Source organism: Eubalaena glacialis, unplaced genomic scaffold (genome assembly GCF_028564815.1).
Source record: "Eubalaena glacialis isolate mEubGla1 unplaced genomic scaffold, mEubGla1.1.hap2.+ XY scaffold_963, whole genome shotgun sequence".
NCBI classification, from domain to species: Eukaryota; Metazoa; Chordata; class Mammalia; order Artiodactyla; family Balaenidae; genus Eubalaena; species Eubalaena glacialis.
Window position 1 is genome coordinate 2,247 of NW_026871870.1, and position 23,387 is coordinate 25,633.

At 44.1% G+C, this 23,387-nt stretch overlaps 3 protein-coding genes and 1 pseudogene across 3 annotated transcripts; all 4 read left to right on the forward strand.

Moving 5' to 3' along the window:
* The first annotated feature begins 2,581 nt into the window (after nucleotides 1-2,581).
* Nucleotides 2,582-4,074, forward strand: LOC133083964 (E3 ubiquitin-protein ligase makorin-1-like; annotated as a pseudogene).
* A 4,855-nt stretch (nucleotides 4,075-8,929) lies between these two features.
* LOC133083962 (E3 ubiquitin-protein ligase makorin-1-like) lies at nucleotides 8,930-10,454 on the forward strand. The gene is given in 2 exon segments (XM_061179857.1): nucleotides 8,930-9,098; nucleotides 9,101-10,454. Coding segments are annotated over 2 exon segments (1,440 nt in total). The 5' UTR covers nucleotides 8,930-8,983; the 3' UTR covers nucleotides 10,426-10,454.
* Nucleotides 10,455-15,322: 4,868 nt separating this feature from the next.
* Nucleotides 15,323-16,849, forward strand: LOC133083961 (E3 ubiquitin-protein ligase makorin-1-like). Its single transcript, XM_061179854.1, is given in 2 exon segments — nucleotides 15,323-15,491; nucleotides 15,494-16,849. Coding segments are annotated over 2 exon segments (1,440 nt in total). The 5' UTR covers nucleotides 15,323-15,376; the 3' UTR covers nucleotides 16,819-16,849.
* A 4,866-nt stretch (nucleotides 16,850-21,715) lies between these two features.
* Nucleotides 21,716-23,240, forward strand: LOC133083963 (E3 ubiquitin-protein ligase makorin-1-like). Its single transcript, XM_061179858.1, is given in 2 exon segments — nucleotides 21,716-21,884; nucleotides 21,887-23,240. Coding segments are annotated over 2 exon segments (1,440 nt in total). The 5' UTR covers nucleotides 21,716-21,769; the 3' UTR covers nucleotides 23,212-23,240.
* The last annotated feature ends 147 nt before the right edge of the window (nucleotides 23,241-23,387 follow it).

Below are 23,387 nucleotides of genomic sequence, written 5' to 3' on the forward strand. Positions count from 1 at the left end.
ATATCACTTACAGGCGTTATCTAATAACTGACACAAATGAACATATTTCCACAGAGAAAGACACTCACAGCATTAGAAAACAAACTATGCTCGTGTAAAAGGAAAGGTGGGGGGAATGGATAAATTAAGATTAGTGGTACTATATGTATACAAATACATATTATATACATTTATCAAAAAGACCGACCATATAGCAAGGGAGGTCTACAGAACACTCTGTAATATTTTACATGGGAAGAGGATCTGTACAAGAATAGACATATATAATGTACAAATGAACCAGATTCTGTACACCTAGGACAAACAAGATTCTAATCTTTACCGCGATTTAAAAAAGTAAAAAAAAACCAAGAAGAAGTAATGAGACATAAACTTATGGGGGATTCTCCTGGCACATTCCATTCCAATTTATAACCTAGGAACACGACTTCCTGAAAGGCTCTGCAGCCCTTGTACCCAGATTTGGGAACGGAGAAATGATGCCTCCTTGTGGTCGTTTCCCACAACAGCAGCTTTAAACCCATTGCTAAAGGTCACTAAATATTCACCAAACTTGCATTTTTATAAATGACACCTGCCCTCCAAAAATTCCTGGGGTCGAAAATCGACCAAAAAGTTCAAAAGAGGGCAACCTACCAAGTCGACAATTTCAAGAGGTATGTTGTACTCACACTTTTTTCTTTTTTCTTTTTTTTTAACAGAAAAGAAAAAGGCGTGGAAGAATGATGAATTTTAGGAATTTTTAAAGACATGCAAACCCAAATTACAAAAACCGTTCAGCTCACAACAGTCAGAATGGCCATTAGCAAAAATGCTGCAAATAATAAATGCTGAAGTGATTGTGGAGAGACGCTTACCCTCTGTTCTAAGGGGGACGTGGTAAGAGCCACTAATGAAAACACAATGGAGGTGCTTTGAAAAGGGAAACATTGAGCTACCAGTCAATCAATCACACCCAGTGCTGGGCCTATCCCCTGAGAAAATGAGAATCAAAAAGTCACAGGCTGGCAATCCTGCACTCCAGCAATATTTATGATAGCCAACACTTGGAAGCAACGAAAATGTCCATCAGTCGAGGAATGCACCAAGAAGAAGTGGTCTATGTACACAATGGAATATTACTCCAATAAAAAACATAAATTAAATTTATAAAACAAACAAAAGTAAGGAGACATCAGCATTTGTGGGTTTATCCGGGCACATTCCACTCTAATTTATAACCGAGGAACACCACTGGCCGGGAGGGCTGTTTCCCTAGTTACCGGAGTGGGGCGCGTAGAAAGGCTGCCGCCCTCTGGCCGTTACCTGCTAAAGCAGCTTTAAAACCTGTGCTAATGCTCACTTCATATGAACAAGTATTGCAGGGCTGTAAATGAAACCTGCCCTCAAAATGTCTAGAGGGAGGTAATGGCCAAAACATTTCAAAATGTGACACATACTTTAAGAAAACACTTTGAAGAACTAAGCTGTAATCACAGATTGAAAAATAAAAAGCACGTGCCTTAAAGCTCAATTTCAACGGATTATGAGACACATGCAAATTCAACCACAAAGAGGTATCAGCTCACGCCAGTCAGAATAACCATCAGCAAGAAAACTATAAACAATAAATGCTGAAGGTGTTGTGGAGAAATGCATACGCTCAACTTTAAGAGGCACGTAACTTGGAAAGAGCCACTAGTGAGAACTGAATGGAGGTGCTTTTAAAAGGTAAATATTGAGCTACCATATGTTCCAGCAGGCCCATTCCTGGACCTATAACCTCAGAAGACAGAATTGGAAGGACACAGGCAGGCAAATCTGCACTGCACAGTATTACAATAGCCAAGATATGGAAGTAACCAAAAAGTCCACCAACAGATGGGGGGACAAAGAAGAACTGCTACATGTAGAGATGGAATATTAGCTAGCGAAAAAATGAAACAATGCCATTTGCAGCACCATAGATGAGTCTAGAAGTAATCACGCAACTTGTAGTAAGTGAGAAAGCAAAAGACACATATCCTATCCTATCACTTATAGGTGTTACCTAAAAATTGATACCAATGAAGATATTTCCACAGAGAAAGGCAATCAGAGATTCATTAAACAAACTTATGGTTCACCAAATGCAAAGGTGTGAGGATTGGATACACTACGATATTGGGTTTAACAGAGATATACAAACACATGTGAAATACAGAATCACCAAAGACCTACAGAATACCAAGAGAAGACTACTCAACATTGTGTCATAACCTACATGGGAAGAGGATATGAAGAAGAATAGATATATGTATATGTGTGAAAGAACCACATCTTGCACACCTAGAGCAAACAAAATATTGTAATCAAATTTGCTGTGATAAAAAATAAAAATTTAGTTAAAAATACGAACAAGAATTAATGAGAAGGGGGCGCTCGGGCTCCGGCCCGCAGTTCGAGAGGCGAGAGCACTCAGAGACGTGACGCGGGGCAGAGGGCACCTCAGTGTCCTTCCCCATCCCACCCCTCGCCTCGCCGCCTTCTCCCCCCCGCAACCGGACTGGAATTATGTGATCCCAGAAGTTCCGGCGCCACTGCTGTGTGGGGATAAACAGTAATGGCGGAGGCTGCAGCTCCCGGAACAACAGCCACAACATCAGGAGCAGGAGCGGCAGCGGCGGCGGTGGCAGCGGCCTCCCCACCCTTATCCCCACAGTCACCTCCCCGTCCCTGCGGGCGCGGGATTTGGCAGCGAGACGGCAGCGGCGGCGGCTGGACCAAACAGGTCACATGCAGGTATTTCATGCATGGGGTTTGTAAGGAAGGAGATAACCGTCGATACTCACATGACCTCTCTGACAGTCCATATGGTGTAGTGTGCAAGTACTTTTCAGCGAGGATACTGTATTTACGGAGACCGCTGCAGATATGAACACAGCAAGCCATTGAAACCGGAGGAAGCAACTGCTACAGCTCTAATAGCCAAGTCACCCCTTGCTGCTTCCTCAAGTCTCTCATCAGTAGTTGGACAGATTGTTGAAATGCATATGGGCGAAGCTGAGTCAAGAAATTCAAACTCTTCAACTGTAGGAGCGGGTTCAGAAGACTGGGTGAACGCCATTGAGTTCGTTCCTGGGCAGCCCTACTGTGGCCATACTGCCCCTTCCTCCACTGAAGCACCCCTGCAGGGCTCAGTGACCAAGGAGGAATCAGAGAAGGAGCAAACTGCAGTGGAAACAAAGAAGCAGATCTGCCCCTATGCTGCAGTGGGAGAGTGCCGATATGGGGAGAACTGTGTGTATCTCCACGGAGACTCGTGTGATATGTGTGGGCTGCAGGTCTTCCATCCAGTGGATGCTGCCCAAAGATCACAACATTTAAATCCTTGCAATCGAAGCCATGTGAAGGACATGGAGCTCTCGTTTGCTCTGCAGCGCAGCAAGGACATGGTGTGTGGGATCTGCATGGAGGCGGTCTATGAGAAAGCCAACCCCCGCTAGCGCCACTTCGGAATCCTCTCCAACTGCAACCACACCTACTGTCTCAAATGTATTCGCAAGTGGAGGAGTGCTAAGCAATTTGAGAGCAAGATCATAAAGTACTGCCCAGAATGCCAGATCACATCTAACTTTGTCATTCCACGTGAGTACTGGGTGGAGGAGAAAGTAGAGAAGCAGAAACTCATTCAGAAATACAAGGAGGCAATGAGCAACAAGGCGTGCAGGTATTTTGATGAAGGACGTGGGAGCTGCCCGTTTGGAGGGAACTGCTTTTACAAGCAGGTGTACCCTGATGGCCGTAGAGAGGAGCCACAGAGACAGAAAGTGGGAACATCAAGCAGATACCGGGCCCAACGAAGGAACCACTTCTGGGAGCTTATTGAGGAAAGAGAGAACGGCAACCCCTTTGACAACGACGAAGAAGAGGTTGTCACCTTTGAGCTGGACGAGATGTTGCTTATGCTTTTGGCTGCAGGTGGGGACGATGACCTGACAGACTCGGAAGACGAGTGGGACTTGTTTCACGATGAGCTGGAACAGTTTTTATGACTTGGATCTATAGCAGCTTTGCGGGGCGTGTGAACTGGTCTGCTGAGCCTCAGACGGCAGCCGTCCCCACCGGTTGCGGCAATGCCCGTGTTTCTCTTCTAGGCAGGCCTCTCAACTCCACGTGTTGTCATAATAATTTTTACCCAGGGCCTGTCTTCTCAATCCCTCACCTTTCCCCAAGGAGTATTTTGTTTTCTCTGTTTAAAAAAGGTACAAAAATGAATCTTAAATTTAGTTTTTTTGTAACATGAATTTAACCGTCAGACAGATAGAGTGTAGGTTTGTTGCGTCATCTGTTTTCAGCCAGATTCACACAGTTCAAGGGTAGCATTTCTGGATTTCCAGTACTCATTTTTGAGGACCCCAGGTTCAAAAGTAACAGCATTGGCCCTGCTTTGGGGTCCAAGTATTGGGGTGATAGGTGAAGGATCTGGACTGTGGCATGTAGCCTTCTGCTATAGACTTAGGCGGATGCTTGAGGTTTCTGGTGAATTCTGCACATCTGTGTTTTTATATCTGTTCCCTGCCCTGGAATCCCCACCCTGTGCACTCGTTCTGTGGTTTTCGTCTCTTGTTTAATTGCACACAAGTACTACTTGCTGGGTAACCAGAACCAGGTGCGACTGTGTTGAGATTTTTACTGTGTTTAGCCTGATAGGAAATTGTGAAAGAACACATATAAAGATATAGTGGAATAAAATAAACACAGAGTTGGAAGTTGACACCCAAGGGCTGATAGACTTGGTACGTGTGAGTGTGTAACAAGCTTCTCATCCCTGCATAGATGCAGTGTCTGTAGCCTTAGTGGAAAAACTCAACTTTAGTGGTTTCAGCCTCGTGTGGCAAATAGATCTTAAAGGACAAAGCAGTATATTGGTAGCTGTTAATAGAGCAGGGCTAACTCTGTCTATATAAATAGGGAAATGGGCTTAGCCATAGAGGTTCAATTATCTGGTTATCTCATGTATTAACACAAACTGGGTCTCAGTTACACAGTTGTATTTAATGTTTTATGATCTCCTAGACTTTCTAGTCCAGGCAATTTTGACAAACCTTTGTCCTCATTTGAGGGGTTTTGTTGTTGGGTTGTTGGGTACGTTTTTTGTGGGTATTTGCCTCATTCCATCCCTGAGCTTTGCAGCTAGACAGGTGTGATTCAAAACTATGTTCTAAGGTGTTTCCTGTTGTGGAGTAATTGGTTTGCAGTAGTAAGTCATGCTTTTCCACTAAAAGGGGACGCAGGGGAGGTAATCCACGAGATAAGCTAAAGTTAAATTGTTAGAAGAATTCCTTGATCAGAAAATATAAATTTGCGTTTTGTTGCTCTATTTCCTGAAAGTAACTTGGAGATGCCCCTGATTTGTCCATCTACTGCTTTGATTCCTTGGATACCACTCATACTTTCACGTTAAGCAAAAACAAGTAATTTTTGCAGGGGTCTCTTTCTTTTGCAGCAGCCCTTTTGTAAGACACAATTTTCCTAAATAAAACAACTTAAACCTCCCCCCTCCCCCTCCCAAAAAAAAGAAGTAATGAAGACATAAACTTAAAGGGCTTTTCCCCTGGCACATTCCATTCTAATTTACAACCTAGAACACCACTTCCATTAAGGCTCTGTTGCCCTAGTAACCAGATTTGGTAAAGGAGAAATGCTGCCGCCTTGTGGCCGTTTCCCGCAAGAGCGGCTTTACACCCACAGCTAATGGTCATTAACATTCAGAAGGACTCGGGGCCGTAAAGGACACCTGCCCTCAAAAATTGTGCTGAGGTAGGAATGGACAAAAAATTCAAAACAGGCAAATTTTTCAAGAAGATAGTATGAAGAGTTAAGTTTTACTCACTCTCTTTAAAAAAAAAGGAAAATGGATAAAAGCTCAACCTCAGGTAGTATTAGACTCAGGCAATGTAATCTACAAAAAGGTTTCAACTCACACCAGTCGACTGACCATCAGCAAAAAGTCTACAAACAATAAATGCTGAAGGGGCTTTAGAGAACTGTGTACCCTCTACCTGCTGGTGAGACGTAAATTGGTAACACCCAACAATGAGGACAGAAAGGAGCTTCATTAAAAAGTAAAAATTGAGGTACCATTCAATCCAGCAGGCGCACCACTGGGCCTCTCACCTGAGAAGACCAGAATCGAGAAGGCATTGGCTGCAAAAAGCTGCACTGCAGCCTTATTCACAATAGTCAAGACAGTGAAGCAACCAAAATGTTCTTCAACAGGTGAATGGATAAAGAAGAAGTCGTCCATGTACACAGTGGAATATTAGCCATGGAAAACAATGAAACACTGCTCTTTGAGGCACCACAGGTGAACCTGGAGATAATCACCAAACATGACGTAAGTCGGAAAGCTAAAGACCTATATCCGATGATATCACTTACAGGCGTTATCTAGATAACTGACACAAATGAACATATTTCCACAGAGAAAGACACTCACAGCATTAGAAAACAAACTATGCTCGTGTAAAAAGGGAAAGGTGGGGGGAATGGATAAATTAAGATTAGTGGTACTATATGTATACAAATACATATTATATACATTTATCAAAAAGACCGACCATATAGCAAGGGAGGTCTACAGAACACTCTGTAATATTTTACATGGGAAGAGGATCTGTACAAGAATAGACATATATAATGTACAAATGAACCAGATTCTGTACACCTAGGACAAACAAGATTTCTAATCTTTACCGCGATTTAAAAAAGTAAAAAAAAAACCAAGAAGAAGTAATGAGACATAAACTTATGGGGGATTCTCCTGGCACATTCCATTCCAATTTATAACCTAGGAACAGGACTTTCCTGAAAGGCTCTGCAGCCCTTGTACCCAGATTTGGGAACGGAGAAATGATGCCTCCTTGTGGTCGTTTCCCACAACAGCAGCTTTAAACCCATTGCTAAAGGTCACTAAATATTCACCAAACTTGCATTTTTATAAATGACACCTGCCCTCCAAAAATTCCTGGGTCGAAAATCGACCAAAAAGTTCAAAAGAGGGCAACCTACCAAGTCGACAATTCAAGAGGTATGTTGTACTCACACTTTTTTCTTTTTTCTTTTTTTTTACAGAAAAGAAAAAGGCGTGGAAGAATGATGAATTTTAGGAATTTTTAAAGACATGCAAACCCAAATTACAAAAACCGTTCAGCTCACAACAGTCAAATGGCCATTAGCAAAAATGCTGCAAATAATAAATGCTGAAGTGATTGTGGAGAGACGCTTACCCTCTGTTCTAAGGGGGACGTGGTAAGAGCCACTAATGAAAACACAATGGAGGTGCTTTGAAAAGGGAAACATTGAGCTACCAGTCAATCAATCACACCCAGTGCTGGGCCTATCCCCTGAGAAAATGAGAATCAAAAAGTCACAGGCTGGCAATCCTGCACTCCAGCAATATTTATGATAGCCAACACTTGGAAGCAACGAAAATGTCCATCAGTCGAGGAATGCACCAAGAAGAAGTGGTCTATGTACACAATGGAATATTACTCCAATAAAAAACATAAATTAAATTTATAAAACAAACAAAAGTAAGGAGACATCAGCATTTGTGGGTTTATCCGGGCACATTCCACTCTAATTTATAACCGAGGAACACCACTGGCCGGGAGGGCTGTTTCCCTAGTTACCGGAGTGGGGCGCGTAGAAAGGCTGCCGCCCTCTGGCCGTTACCTGCTAAAGCAGCTTTAAAACCTGTGCTAATGCTCACTTCATATGAACAAGTATTGCAGGGCTGTAAATGAAACCTGCCCTCAAAATGTCTAGAGGGAGGTAATGGCCAAAACATTTCAAAATGTGACACATACTTTAAGAAAACACTTTGAAGAACTAAGCTGTAATCACAGATTGAAAAATAAAAAGCACGTGCCTTAAAGCTCAATTTCAACGGATTATGAGACACATGCAAATTCAACCACAAAGAGGTATCAGCTCACGCCAGTCAGAATAACCATCAGCAAGAAAACTATAAACAATAAATGCTGAAGGTGTTGTGGAGAAATGCATACGCTCAACTTTAAGAGGCACGTAACTTGGAAAGAGCCACTAGTGAGAACTGAATGGAGGTGCTTTTAAAAGGTAAATATTGAGCTACCATATGTTCCAGCAGGCCCATTCCTGGACCTATAACCTCAGAAGACAGAATTGGAAGGACACAGGCAGGCAAATCTGCACTGCACAGTATTACAATAGCCAAGATATGGAAGTAACCAAAAAGTCCACCAACAGATGGGGGGACAAAGAAGAACTGCTACATGTAGAGATGGAATATTAGCTAGCGAAAAAATGAAACAATGCCATTTGCAGCACCATAGATGAGTCTAGAAGTAATCACGCAACTTGTAGTAAGTGAGAAAGCAAAAGACACATATCCTATCCTATCACTTATAGGTGTTACCTAAAAATTGATACCAATGAAGATATTTCCACAGAGAAAGGCAATCAGAGATTCATTAAACAAACTTATGGTTCACCAAATGCAAAGGTGTGAGGATTGGATACACTACGATATTGGGTTTAACAGAGATATACAAACACATGTGAAATACAGAATCACCAAAGACCTACAGAATACCAAGAGAAGACTACTCAACATTGTGTCATAACCTACATGGGAAGAGGATATGAAGAAGAATAGATATATGTATATGTGTGAAAGAACCACATCTTGCACACCTAGAGCAAACAAAATATTGTAATCAAATTTGCTGTGATAAAAAATAAAAATTTAGTTAAAAATACGAACAAGAATTAATGAGAAGGGGGCGCTCGGGCTCCGGCCCGCAGTTCGAGAGGCGAGAGCACTCAGAGACGTGACGCGGGGCAGAGGGGAGTGAGCGGGCACCTCAGTGTCCTTCCCCATCCCACCCCTCGCCTCGCCGCCTTCTCCCCCCGCAACCGGACTGGAATTATGTGATCCCAGAAGTTCCGGCGCCACTGCTGTGTGGGATAAACAGTAATGGCGGAGGCTGCAGCTCCCGGAACAACAGCCACAACATCAGGAGCAGGAGCGGCAGCGGCGGCGGTGGCAGCGGCCTCCCCCACCCTTATCCCCACAGTCACCTCCCCGTCCCTGCGGGCGCGGGATTTGGCAGCGACGGCAGCGGCGGCGGCTGGACCAAACAGGTCACATGCAGGTATTTCATGCATGGGGTTTGTAAGGAAGGAGATAACCGTCGATACTCACATGACCTCTCTGACAGTCCATATGGTGTAGTGTGCAAGTACTTTCAGCGAGGATACTGTATTTACGGAGACCGCTGCAGATATGAACACAGCAAGCCATTGAAACCGGAGGAAGCAACTGCTACAGCTCTAATAGCCAAGTCACCCCTTGCTGCTTCCTCAAGTCTCTCATCAGTAGTTGGACAGATTGTTGAAATGCATATGGGCGAAGCTGAGTCAAGAAATTCAAACTCTTCAACTGTAGGAGCGGGTTCAGAAGACTGGGTGAACGCCATTGAGTTCGTTCCTGGGCAGCCCTACTGTGGCCATACTGCCCCTTCCTCCACTGAAGCACCCCTGCAGGGCTCAGTGACCAAGGAGGAATCAGAGAAGGAGCAAACTGCAGTGGAAACAAAGAAGCAGATCTGCCCCTATGCTGCAGTGGGAGAGTGCCGATATGGGGAGAACTGTGTGTATCTCCACGGAGACTCGTGTGATATGTGTGGGCTGCAGGTCTTCCATCCAGTGGATGCTGCCCAAAGATCACAACATTTAAATCCTTGCATCGAAGCCCATGTGAAGGACATGGAGCTCTCGTTTGCTCTGCAGCGCAGCAAGGACATGGTGTGTGGGATCTGCATGGAGGCGGTCTATGAGAAAGCCAACCCCCGCTAGCGCCACTTCGGAATCCTCTCCAACTGCAACCACACCTACTGTCTCAAATGTATTCGCAAGTGGAGGAGTGCTAAGCAATTTGAGAGCAAGATCATAAAGTACTGCCCAGAATGCCAGATCACATCTAACTTTGTCATTCCACGTGAGTACTGGGTGGAGGAGAAAGTAGAGAAGCAGAAACTCATTCAGAAATACAAGGAGGCAATGAGCAACAAGGCGTGCAGGTATTTTGATGAAGGACGTGGGAGCTGCCCGTTTGGAGGGAACTGCTTTTACAAGCAGGTGTACCCTGATGGCCGTAGAGAGGAGCCACAGAGACAGAAAGTGGGAACATCAAGCAGATACCGGGCCCAACGAAGGAACCACTTCTGGGAGCTTATTGAGGAAAGAGAGAACGGCAACCCCTTTGACAACGACGAAGAAGAGGTTGTCACCTTTGAGCTGGACGAGATGTTGCTTATGCTTTTGGCTGCAGGTGGGGACGATGACCTGACAGACTCGGAAGACGAGTGGGACTTGTTTCACGATGAGCTGGAACATTTTTATGACTTGGATCTATAGCAGCTTTGCGGGGCGTGTGAACTGGTCTGCTGAGCCTCAGACGGCAGCCGTCCCCACCGGTTGCGGCAATGCCCGTGTTTCTCTTCTAGGCAGGCCTCTCAACTCCACGTGTTGTCATAATAATTTTTACCCAGGGCCTGTCTTCTCAATCCCTCACCTTTCCCCAAGGAGTATTTTGTTTTCTCTGTTTAAAAAAGGTACAAAAATGAATCTTAAATTTAGTTTTTTTGTAACATGAATTTAACCGTCAGACAGATAGAGTGTAGGTTTGTTGCGTCATCTGTTTTCAGCCAGATTCACACAGTTCAAGGGTAGCATTTCTGGATTTCCAGTACTCATTTTTGAGGACCCCAGGTTCAAAAGTAACAGCATTGGCCCTGCTTTGGGGTCCAAGTATTGGGGTGATAGGTGAAGGATCTGGACTGTGGCATGTAGCCTTCTGCTATAGACTTAGGCGGATGCTTGAGGTTTCTGGTGAATTCTGCACATCTGTGTTTTTATATCTGTTCCCTGCCCTGGAATCCCCACCCTGTGCACTCGTTCTGTGGTTTTCGTCTCTTGTTTAATTGCACACAAGTACTACTGCTGGGTAACCAGAACCAGGTGCGACTGTGTTGAGATTTTTACTGTGTTTAGCCTGATAGGAAAATTGTGAAAGAACACATATAAAGATATAGTGGAATAAAATAAACACAGAGTTGGAAGTTGACACCCAAGGGCTGATAGACTTGGTACGTGTGAGTGTGTAACAAGCTTCTCATCCCTGCATAGATGCAGTGTCTGTAGCCTTAGTGGAAAAACTCAACTTTAGTGGTTTCAGCCTCGTGTGGCAAATAGATCTTAAAGGACAAAGCAGTATATTGGTAGCTGTTAATAGAGCAGGGCTAACTCTGTCTATATAAATAGGGAAATGGGCTTAGCCATAGAGGTTCAATTATCTGGTTATCTCATGTATTAACACAAACTGGGTCTCAGTTACACAGTTGTATTTAATGTTTTATGATCTCCTAGACTTTCTAGTCCAGGCAATTTTGACAAACCTTTGTCCTCATTTGAGGGGTTTTGTTGTTGGGTTGTTGGGTACGTTTTTGTGGGTATTTGCCTCATTCCATCCCTGAGCTTTGCAGCTAGACAGGTGTGATTCAAAACTATGTTCTAAGGTGTTTCCTGTTGTGGAGTAATTGGTTTGCAGTAGTAAGTCATGCTTTTCCACTAAAAGGGGACGCAGGGGAGGTAATCCACGAGATAAGCTAAAGTTAAATTGTTAGAAGAATTCCTTGATCAGAAAATATAAATTTGCGTTTTGTTGCTCTATTTCCTGAAAGTAACTTGGAGATGCCCCTGATTTGTCCATCTACTGCTTTGATTCCTTGGATACCACTCATACTTTCACGTTAAGCAAAAACAAGTAATTTTTGCAGGGGTCTCTTTCTTTTGCAGCAGCCCTTTTGTAAGACACAATTTTCCTAAATAAAACAACTTAAACCTCCCCCCTCCCCCTCCCAAAAAAAAGAAGTAATGAGACATAAACTTAAAGGGCTTTTCCCTGGCACATTCCATTCTAATTTACAACCTAGAACACCACTTCCATTAAGGCTCTGTTGCCCTAGTAACCAGATTTGGTAAAGGAGAAATGCTGCCGCCTTGTGGCCGTTTCCCGCAAGAGCGGCTTTACACCCACAGCTAATGGTCATTAACATTCAGAAGGACTCGGGGCCGTAAAGGACACCTGCCCTCAAAAATTGTGCTGAGGTAGGGAATGGACAAAAAATTCAAAACAGGCAAATTTTTCAAGAAGATAGTATGAAGAGTTAAGTTTTACTCACTCTCTTTAAAAAAAAGGAAAATGGATAAAAGCTCAACCTCAGGTAGTATTAGACTCAGGCAATGTAATCTACAAAAAGGTTTCAACTCACACCAGTCGACTGACCATCAGCAAAAAGTCTACAAACAATAAATGCTGAAGGGGCTTTAGAGAACTGTGTACCCTCTACCTGCTGGTGAGACGTAAATTGGTAACACCCAACAATGAGGACAGAAAGGAGCTTCATTAAAAAGTAAAAATTGAGGTACCATTCAATCCAGCAGGCGCACCACTGGGCCTCTCACCTGAGAAGACCAGAATCGAGAAGGCATTGGCTGCAAAAGCTGCACTGCAGCCTTATTCACAATAGCCAAGACAGTGAAGCAACCAAAATGTTCTTCAACAGGTGAATGGATAAAGAAGAAGTCGTCCATGTACACAGTGGAATATTAGCCATGGAAAACAATGAAACACTGCTCTTTGAGGCACCACAGGTGAACCTGGAGATAATCACCAAACATGACGTAAGTCGGAAAGCTAAAGACCTATATCCGATGATATCACTTACAGGCGTTATCTAATAACTGACACAAATGAACATATTTCCACAGAGAAAGACACTCACAGCATTAGAAAACAAACTATGCTCGTGTAAAAGGAAAGGTGGGGGGAATGGATAAATTAAGATTAGTGGTACTATATGTATACAAATACATATTATATACATTTATCAAAAAGACCGACCATATAGCAAGGGAGGTCTACAGAACACTCTGTAATATTTTACATGGGAAGAGGATCTGTACAAGAATAGACATATATAATGTACAAATGAACCAGATTCTGTACACCTAGGACAAACAAGATTCTAATCTTTACCGCGATTTAAAAAAGTAAAAAAAAACCAAGAAGAAGTAATGAGACATAAACTTATGGGGGATTCTCCTGGCACATTCCATTCCAATTTATAACCTAGGAACAGGACTTCCTGAAAGGCTCTGCAGCCCTTGTACCCAGATTTGGGAACGGAGAAATGATGCCTCCTTGTGGTCGTTTCCCACAACAGCAGCTTTAAACCCATTGCTAAAGGTCACTAAATATTCACCAAACTTGCATTTTTATAAATGACACCTGCCCTCCAAAAATTCCTGGGGTCGAAAATCGACCAAAAAGTTCAAAAGAGGGCAACCTACCAAGTCGACAATTTCAAGAGGTATGTTGTACTCACACTTTTTTCTTTTTTCTTTTTTTTTAACAGAAAAGAAAAAGGCGTGGAAGAATGATGAATTTTAGGAATTTTTAAAGACATGCAAACCCAAATTACAAAAACCGTTCAGCTCACAACAGTCAGAATGGCCATTAGCAAAAATGCTGCAAATAATAAATGCTGAAGTGATTGTGGAGAGACGCTTACCCTCTGTTCTAAGGGGGACGTGGTAAGAGCCACTAATGAAAACACAATGGAGGTGCTTTGAAAAGGGAAACATTGAGCTACCAGTCAATCAATCACACCCAGTGCTGGGCCTATCCCCTGAGAAAATGAGAATCAAAAAGTCACAGGCTGGCAATCCTGCACTCCAGCAATATTTATGATAGCCAACACTTGGAAGCAACGAAAATGTCCATCAGTCGAGGAATGCACCAAGAAGAAGTGGTCTATGTACACAATGGAATATTACTCCAATAAAAAACATAAATTAAATTTATAAAACAAACAAAAGTAAGGAGACATCAGCATTTGTGGGTTTATCCGGGCACATTCCACTCTAATTTATAACCGAGGAACACCACTGGCCGGGAGGGCTGTTTCCCTAGTTACCGGAGTGGGGCGCGTAGAAAGGCTGCCGCCCTCTGGCCGTTACCTGCTAAAGCAGCTTTAAAACCTGTGCTAATGCTCACTTCATATGAACAAGTATTGCAGGGCTGTAAATGAAACCTGCCCTCAAAATGTCTAGAGGGAGGTAATGGCCAAAACATTTCAAAATGTGACACATACTTTAAGAAAACACTTTGAAGAACTAAGCTGTAATCACAGATTGAAAAATAAAAAGCACGTGCCTTAAAGCTCAATTTCAACGGATTATGAGACACATGCAAATTCAACCACAAAGAGGTATCAGCTCACGCCAGTCAGAATAACCATCAGCAAGAAAACTATAAACAATAAATGCTGAAGGTGTTGTGGAGAAATGCATACGCTCAACTTTAAGAGGCACGTAACTTGGAAAGAGCCACTAGTGAGAACTGAATGGAGGTGCTTTTAAAAGGTAAATATTGAGCTACCATATGTTCCAGCAGGCCCATTCCTGGACCTATAACCTCAGAAGACAGAATTGGAAGGACACAGGCAGGCAAATCTGCACTGCACAGTATTACAATAGCCAAGATATGGAAGTAACCAAAAAGTCCACCAACAGATGGGGGGACAAAGAAGAACTGCTACATGTAGAGATGGAATATTAGCTAGCGAAAAAATGAAACAATGCCATTTGCAGCACCATAGATGAGTCTAGAAGTAATCACGCAACTTGTAGTAAGTGAGAAAGCAAAAGACACATATCCTATCCTATCACTTATAGGTGTTACCTAAAAATTGATACCAATGAAGATATTTCCACAGAGAAAGGCAATCAGAGATTCATTAAACAAACTTATGGTTCACCAAATGCAAAGGTGTGAGGATTGGATACACTACGATATTGGGTTTAACAGAGATATACAAACACATGTGAAATACAGAATCACCAAAGACCTACAGAATACCAAGAGAAGACTACTCAACATTGTGTCATAACCTACATGGGAAGAGGATATGAAGAAGAATAGATATATGTATATGTGTGAAAGAACCACATCTTGCACACCTAGAGCAAACAAAATATTGTAATCAAATTTGCTGTGATAAAAAATAAAAATTTAGTTAAAAATACGAACAAGAATTAATGAGAAGGGGGCGCTCGGGCTCCGGCCCGCAGTTCGAGAGGCGAGAGCACTCAGAGACGTGACGCGGGGCAGAGGGGAGTGAGCGGGCACCTCAGTGTCCTTCCCCATCCCACCCCTCGCCTCGCCGCCTTCTCCCCCCGCAACCGGACTGGAATTATGTGATCCCAGAAGTTCCGGCGCCACTGCTGTGTGGGATAAACAGTAATGGCGGAGGCTGCAGCTCCCGGAACAACAGCCACAACATCAGGAGCAGGAGCGGCAGCGGCGGCGGTGGCAGCGGCCTCCCCCACCCTTATCCCCACAGTCACCTCCCCGTCCCTGCGGGCGCGGGATTTGGCAGCGACGGCAGCGGCGGCGGCTGGACCAAACAGGTCACATGCAGGTATTTCATGCATGGGGTTTGTAAGGAAGGAGATAACCGTCGATACTCACATGACCTCTCTGACAGTCCATATGGTGTAGTGTGCAAGTACTTTCAGCGAGGATACTGTATTTACGGAGACCGCTGCAGATATGAACACAGCAAGCCATTGAAACCGGAGGAAGCAACTGCTACAGCTCTAATAGCCAAGTCACCCCTTGCTGCTTCCTCAAGTCTCTCATCAGTAGTTGGACAGATTGTTGAAATGCATATGGGCGAAGCTGAGTCAAGAAATTCAAACTCTTCAACTGTAGGAGCGGGTTCAGAAGACTGGGTGAACGCCATTGAGTTCGTTCCTGGGCAGCCCTACTGTGGCCATACTGCCCCTTCCTCCACTGAAGCACCCCTGCAGGGCTCAGTGACCAAGGAGGAATCAGAGAAGGAGCAAACTGCAGTGGAAACAAAGAAGCAGATCTGCCCCTATGCTGCAGTGGGAGAGTGCCGATATGGGGAGAACTGTGTGTATCTCCACGGAGACTCGTGTGATATGTGTGGGCTGCAGGTCTTCCATCCAGTGGATGCTGCCCAAAGATCACAACATTTAAATCCTTGCATCGAAGCCCATGTGAAGGACATGGAGCTCTCGTTTGCTCTGCAGCGCAGCAAGGACATGGTGTGTGGGATCTGCATGGAGGCGGTCTATGAGAAAGCCAACCCCCGCTAGCGCCACTTCGGAATCCTCTCCAACTGCAACCACACCTACTGTCTCAAATGTATTCGCAAGTGGAGGAGTGCTAAGCAATTTGAGAGCAAGATCATAAAGTACTGCCCAGAATGCCAGATCACATCTAACTTTGTCATTCCACGTGAGTACTGGGTGGAGGAGAAAGTAGAGAAGCAGAAACTCATTCAGAAATACAAGGAGGCAATGAGCAACAAGGCGTGCAGGTATTTTGATGAAGGACGTGGGAGCTGCCCGTTTGGAGGGAACTGCTTTTACAAGCAGGTGTACCCTGATGGCCGTAGAGAGGAGCCACAGAGACAGAAAGTGGGAACATCAAGCAGATACCGGGCCCAACGAAGGAACCACTTCTGGGAGCTTATTGAGGAAAGAGAGAACGGCAACCCCTTTGACAACGACGAAGAAGAGGTTGTCACCTTTGAGCTGGACGAGATGTTGCTTATGCTTTTGGCTGCAGGTGGGGACGATGACCTGACAGACTCGGAAGACGAGTGGGACTTGTTTCACGATGAGCTGGAACATTTTTATGACTTGGATCTATAGCAGCTTTGCGGGGCGTGTGAACTGGTCTGCTGAGCCTCAGACGGCAGCCGTCCCCACCGGTTGCGGCAATGCCCGTGTTTCTCTTCTAGGCAGGCCTCTCAACTCCACGTGTTGTCATAATAATTTTTACCCAGGGCCTGTCTTCTCAATCCCTCACCTTTCCCCAAGGAGTATTTTGTTTTCTCTGTTTAAAAAAGGTACAAAAATGAATCTTAAATTTAGTTTTTTTGTAACATGAATTTAACCGTCAGACAGATAGAGTGTAGGTTTGTTGCGTCATCTGTTTTCAGCCAGATTCACACAGTTCAAGGGTAGCATTTCTGGATTTCCAGTACTCATTTTTGAGGACCCCAGGTTCAAAAGTAACAGCATTGGCCCTGCTTTGGGGTCCAAGTATTGGGGTGATAGGTGAAGGATCTGGACTGTGGCATGTAGCCTTCTGCTATAGACTTAGGCGGATGCTTGAGGTTTCTGGTGAATTCTGCACATCTGTGTTTTTATATCTGTTCCCTGCCCTGGAATCCCCACCCTGTGCACTCGTTCTGTGGTTTTCGTCTCTTGTTTAATTGCACACAAGTACTACTGCTGGGTAACCAGAACCAGGTGCGACTGTGTTGAGATTTTTACTGTGTTTAGCCTGATAGGAAAATTGTGAAAGAACACATATAAAGATATAGTGGAATAAAATAAACACAGAGTTGGAAGTTGACACCCAAGGGCTGATAGACTTGGTACGTGTGAGTGTGTAACAAGCTTCTCATCCCTGCATAGATGCAGTGTCTGTAGCCTTAGTGGAAAAACTCAACTTTAGTGGTTTCAGCCTCGTGTGGCAAATAGATCTTAAAGGACAAAGCAGTATATTGGTAGCTGTTAATAGAGCAGGGCTAACTCTGTCTATATAAATAGGGAAATGGGCTTAGCCATAGAGGTTCAATTATCTGGTTATCTCATGTATTAACACAAACTGGGTCTCAGTTACACAGTTGTATTTAATGTTTTATGATCTCCTAGACTTTCTAGTCCAGGCAATTTTGACAAACCTTTGTCCTCATTTGAGGGGTTTTGTTGTTGGGTTGTTGGGTACGTTTTTGTGGGTATTTGCCTCATTCCATCCCTGAGCTTTGCAGCTAGACAGGTGTGATTCAAAACTATGTTCTAAGGTGTTTCCTGTTGTGGAGTAATTGGTTTGCAGTAGTAAGTCATGCTTTTCCACTAAAAGGGGACGCAGGGGAGGTAATCCACGAGATAAGCTAAAGTTAAATTGTTAGAAGAATTCCTTGATCAGAAAATATAAATTTGCGTTTTGTTGCTCTATTTCCTGAAAGTAACTTGGAGATGCCCCTGATTTGTCCATCTACTGCTTTGATTCCTTGGATACCACTCATACTTTCACGTTAAGCAAAAACAAGTAATTTTTGCAGGGGTCTCTTTCTTTTGCAGCAGCCCTTTTGTAAGACACAATTTTCCTAAATAAAACAACTTAAACCTCCCCCCTCCCCCTCCCAAAAAAAAGAAGTAATGAGACATAAACTTAAAGGGCTTTTCCCTGGCACATTCCATTCTAATTTACAACCTAGAACACCACTTCCATTAAGGCTCTGTTGCCCTAGTAACCAGATTTGGTAAAGGAGAAATGCTGCCGCCTTGTGGCCGTTTCCCGCAAGAGCGGCTTTACACCCACAGCTAATGGTCATTAACATTCAGAAGGACTCGGGGCCGTAAAGGACACCTGCCCTCAAAAATTGTGCTGAGGTAGGGAATGGACAAAAAATTCAAAACAGGCAAATTTTTCAAGAAGATAGTATGAAGAGTTAAGTTTTACTCACTCTCTTTAAAAAAAAGGAAAATGGATAAAAGCTCAACCTCAGGTAGTATTAGACTCAGGCAATGTAATCTACAAAAAGGTTTCAACTCACACCAGTCGACTGACCATCAGCAAAAAGTCTACAAACAATAAATGCTGAAGGGGCTTTAGAGAACTGTGTACCCTCTACCTGCTGGTGAGACGTAAATTGGTAACACCCAACAATGAGGACAGAAAGGAGCTTCATTAAAAAGTAAAAATTGAGGTACCATTCAATCCAGCAGGCGCACCACTGGGCCTCTCACCTGAGAAGACCAGAATCGAGAAGGCATTGGCTGCAAAAGCTGCACTGCAGCCTTATTCACAATAGCCAAGACAGTGAAGCAACCAAAATGTTCTTCAACAGGTGAATGGATAAAGAAGAAGTCGTCCATGTACACAGTGGAATATTAGCCATGGAAAACAATGAAACACTGCTCTTTGAGGCACCACAGGTGAACCTGGAGATAATCACCAAACATGACGTAAGTCGGAAAGCTAAAGACCTATATCCGATGATATCACTTACAGGCGTTATCTAATAACTGACACAAATGAACATATTTCCACAGAGAAAGACACTCACAGCATTAGAAAACAAACTATGCTCGTGTAAAAGGAAAGGTGGGGGGAATGGATAAATTAAGATTAGTGGTACTATATGTATACAAATACATATTATATACATTTACCAAAAAGACCGACCATATAGCAAGGGAGGTCTACAGAACACTCTGTAATATTTTACATGGGAAGAGGATCTGTACAAGAATAGACATATATAATGTACAAATGAACCAGATTCTGTACACCTAGGACAAACAAGATTCTAATCTTTACCGCGATTTAAAAAAGTAAAAAAAAACCAAGAAGAAGTAATGAGACATAAACTTATGGGGGATTCTCCTGGCACATTCCATTCCAATTTATAACCTAGGAACACGACTTCCTGAAAGGCTCTGCAGCCCTTGTACCCAGATTTGGGAACGGAGAAATGATGCCTCCTTGTGGTCGTTTCCCACAACAGCAGCTTTAAACCCATTGCTAAAGGTCACTAAATATTCACCAAACTTGCATTTTTATAAATGACACCTGCCCTCCAAAAATTCCTGGGGTCGAAAATCGACCAAAAAGTTCAAAAGAGGGCAACCTACCAAGTCGACAATTTCAAGAGGTATGTTGTACTCACACTTTTTTCTTTTTTCTTTTTTTTTAACAGAAAAGAAAAAGGCGTGGAAGAATGATGAATTTTAGGAATTTTTAAAGACATGCAAACCCAAATTACAAAAACCGTTCAGCTCACAACAGTCAGAATGGCCATTAGCAAAAATGCTGCAAATAATAAATGCTGAAGTGATTGTGGAGAGACGCTTACCCTCTGTTCTAAGGGGGACGTGGTAAGAGCCACTAATGAAAACACAATGGAGGTGCTTTGAAAAGGGAAACATTGAGCTACCAGTCAATCAATCACACCCAGTGCTGGGCCTATCCCCTGAGAAAATGAGAATCAAAAAGTCACAGGCTGGCAATCCTGCACTCCAGCAATATTTATGATAGCCAACACTTGGAAGCAACGAAAATGTCCATCAGTCGAGGAATGCACCAAGAAGAAGTGGTCTATGTACACAATGGAATATTACTCCAATAAAAAACATAAATTAAATTTATAAAACAAACAAAAGTAAGGAGACATCAGCATTTGTGGGTTTATCCGGGCACATTCCACTCTAATTTATAACCGAGGAACACCACTGGCCGGGAGGGCTGTTTCCCTAGTTACCGGAGTGGGGCGCGTAGAAAGGCTGCCGCCCTCTGGCCGTTACCTGCTAAAGCAGCTTTAAAACCTGTGCTAATGCTCACTTCATATGAACAAGTATTGCAGGGCTGTAAATGAAACCTGCCCTCAAAATGTCTAGAGGGAGGTAATGGCCAAAACATTTCAAAATGTGACACATACTTTAAGAAAACACTTTGAAGAACTAAGCTGTAATCACAGATTGAAAAATAAAAAGCACGTGCCTTAAAGCTCAATTTCAACGGATTATGAGACACATGCAAATTCAACCACAAAGAGGTATCAGCTCACGCCAGTCAGAATAACCATCAGCAAGAAAACTATAAACAATAAATGCTGAAGGTGTTGTGGAGAAATGCATACGCTCAACTTTAAGAGGCACGTAACTTGGAAAGAGCCACTAGTGAGAACTGAATGGAGGTGCTTTTAAAAGGTAAATATTGAGCTACCATATGTTCCAGCAGGCCCATTCCTGGACCTATAACCTCAGAAGACAGAATTGGAAGGACACAGGCAGGCAAATCTGCACTGCACAGTATTACAATAGCCAAGATATGGAAGTAACCAAAAAGTCCACCAACAGATGGGGGGACAAAGAAGAACTGCTACATGTAGAGATGGAATATTAGCTAGCGAAAAAATGAAACAATGCCATTTGCAGCACCATAGATGAGTCTAGAAGTAATCACGCAACTTGTAGTAAGTGAGAAAGCAAAAGACACATATCCTATCCTATCACTTATAGGTGTTACCTAAAAATTGATACCAATGAAGATATTTCCACAGAGAAAGGCAATCAGAGATTCATTAAACAAACTTATGGTTCACCAAATGCAAAGGTGTGAGGATTGGATACACTACGATATTGGGTTTAACAGAGATATACAAACACATGTGAAATACAGAATCACCAAAGACCTACAGAATACCAAGAGAAGACTACTCAACATTGTGTCATAACCTACATGGGAAGAGGATATGAAGAAGAATAGATATATGTATATGTGTGAAAGAACCACATCTTGCACACCTAGAGCAAACAAAATATTGTAATCAAATTTGCTGTGATAAAAAATAAAAATTTAGTTAAAAATACGAACAAGAATTAATGAGAAGGGGGCGCTCGGGCTCCGGCCCGCAGTTCGAGAGGCGAGAGCACTCAGAGACGTGACGCGGGGCAGAGGGGAGTGAGCGGGCACCTCAGTGTCCTTCCCCATCCCACCCCTCGCCTCGCCGCCTTCTCCCCCCGCAACCGGACTGGAATTATGTGATCCCAGAAGTTCCGGCGCCACTGCTGTGTGGGATAAACAGTAATGGCGGAGGCTGCAGCTCCCGGAACAACAGCCACAACATCAGGAGCAGGAGCGGCAGCGGCGGCGGTGGCAGCGGCCTCCCCCACCCTTATCCCCACAGTCACCTCCCCGTCCCTGCGGGCGCGGGATTTGGCAGCGACGGCAGCGGCGGCGGCTGGACCAAACAGGTCACATGCAGGTATTTCATGCATGGGGTTTGTAAGGAAGGAGATAACCGTCGATACTCACATGACCTCTCTGACAGTCCATATGGTGTAGTGTGCAAGTACTTTCAGCGAGGATACTGTATTTACGGAGACCGCTGCAGATATGAACACAGCAAGCCATTGAAACCGGAGGAAGCAACTGCTACAGCTCTAATAGCCAAGTCACCCCTTGCTGCTTCCTCAAGTCTCTCATCAGTAGTTGGACAGATTGTTGAAATGCATATGGGCGAAGCTGAGTCAAGAAATTCAAACTCTTCAACTGTAGGAGCGGGTTCAGAAGACTGGGTGAACGCCATTGAGTTCGTTCCTGGGCAGCCCTACTGTGGCCATACTGCCCCTTCCTCCACTGAAGCACCCCTGCAGGGCTCAGTGACCAAGGAGGAATCAGAGAAGGAGCAAACTGCAGTGGAAACAAAGAAGCAGATCTGCCCCTATGCTGCAGTGGGAGAGTGCCGATATGGGGAGAACTGTGTGTATCTCCACGGAGACTCGTGTGATATGTGTGGGCTGCAGGTCTTCCATCCAGTGGATGCTGCCCAAAGATCACAACATTTAAATCCTTGCATCGAAGCCCATGTGAAGGACATGGAGCTCTCGTTTGCTCTGCAGCGCAGCAAGGACATGGTGTGTGGGATCTGCATGGAGGCGGTCTATGAGAAAGCCAACCCCCGCTAGCGCCACTTCGGAATCCTCTCCAACTGCAACCACACCTACTGTCTCAAATGTATTCGCAAGTGGAGGAGTGCTAAGCAATTTGAGAGCAAGATCATAAAGTACTGCCCAGAATGCCAGATCACATCTAACTTTGTCATTCCACGTGAGTACTGGGTGGAGGAGAAAGTAGAGAAGCAGAAACTCATTCAGAAATACAAGGAGGCAATGAGCAACAAGGCGTGCAGGTATTTTGATGAAGGACGTGGGAGCTGCCCGTTTGGAGGGAACTGCTTTTACAAGCAGGTGTACCCTGATGGCCGTAGAGAGGAGCCACAGAGACAGAAAGTGGGAACATCAAGCAGATACCGGGCCCAACGAAGGAACCACTTCTGGGAGCTTATTGAGGAAAGAGAGAACGGCAACCCCTTTGACAACGACGAAGAAGAGGTTGTCACCTTTGAGCTGGACGAGATGTTGCTTATGCTTTTGGCTGCAGGTGGGGACGATGACCTGACAGACTCGGAAGACGAGTGGGACTTGTTTCACGATGAGCTGGAACATTTTTATGACTTGGATCTATAGCAGCTTTGCGGGGCGTGTGAACTGGTCTGCTGAGCCTCAGACGGCAGCCGTCCCCACCGGTTGCGGCAATGCCCGTGTTTCTCTTCTAGGCAGGCCTCTCAACTCCACGTGTTGTCATAATAATTTTTACCCAGGGCCTGTCTTCTCAATCCCTCACCTTTCCCCAAGGAGTATTT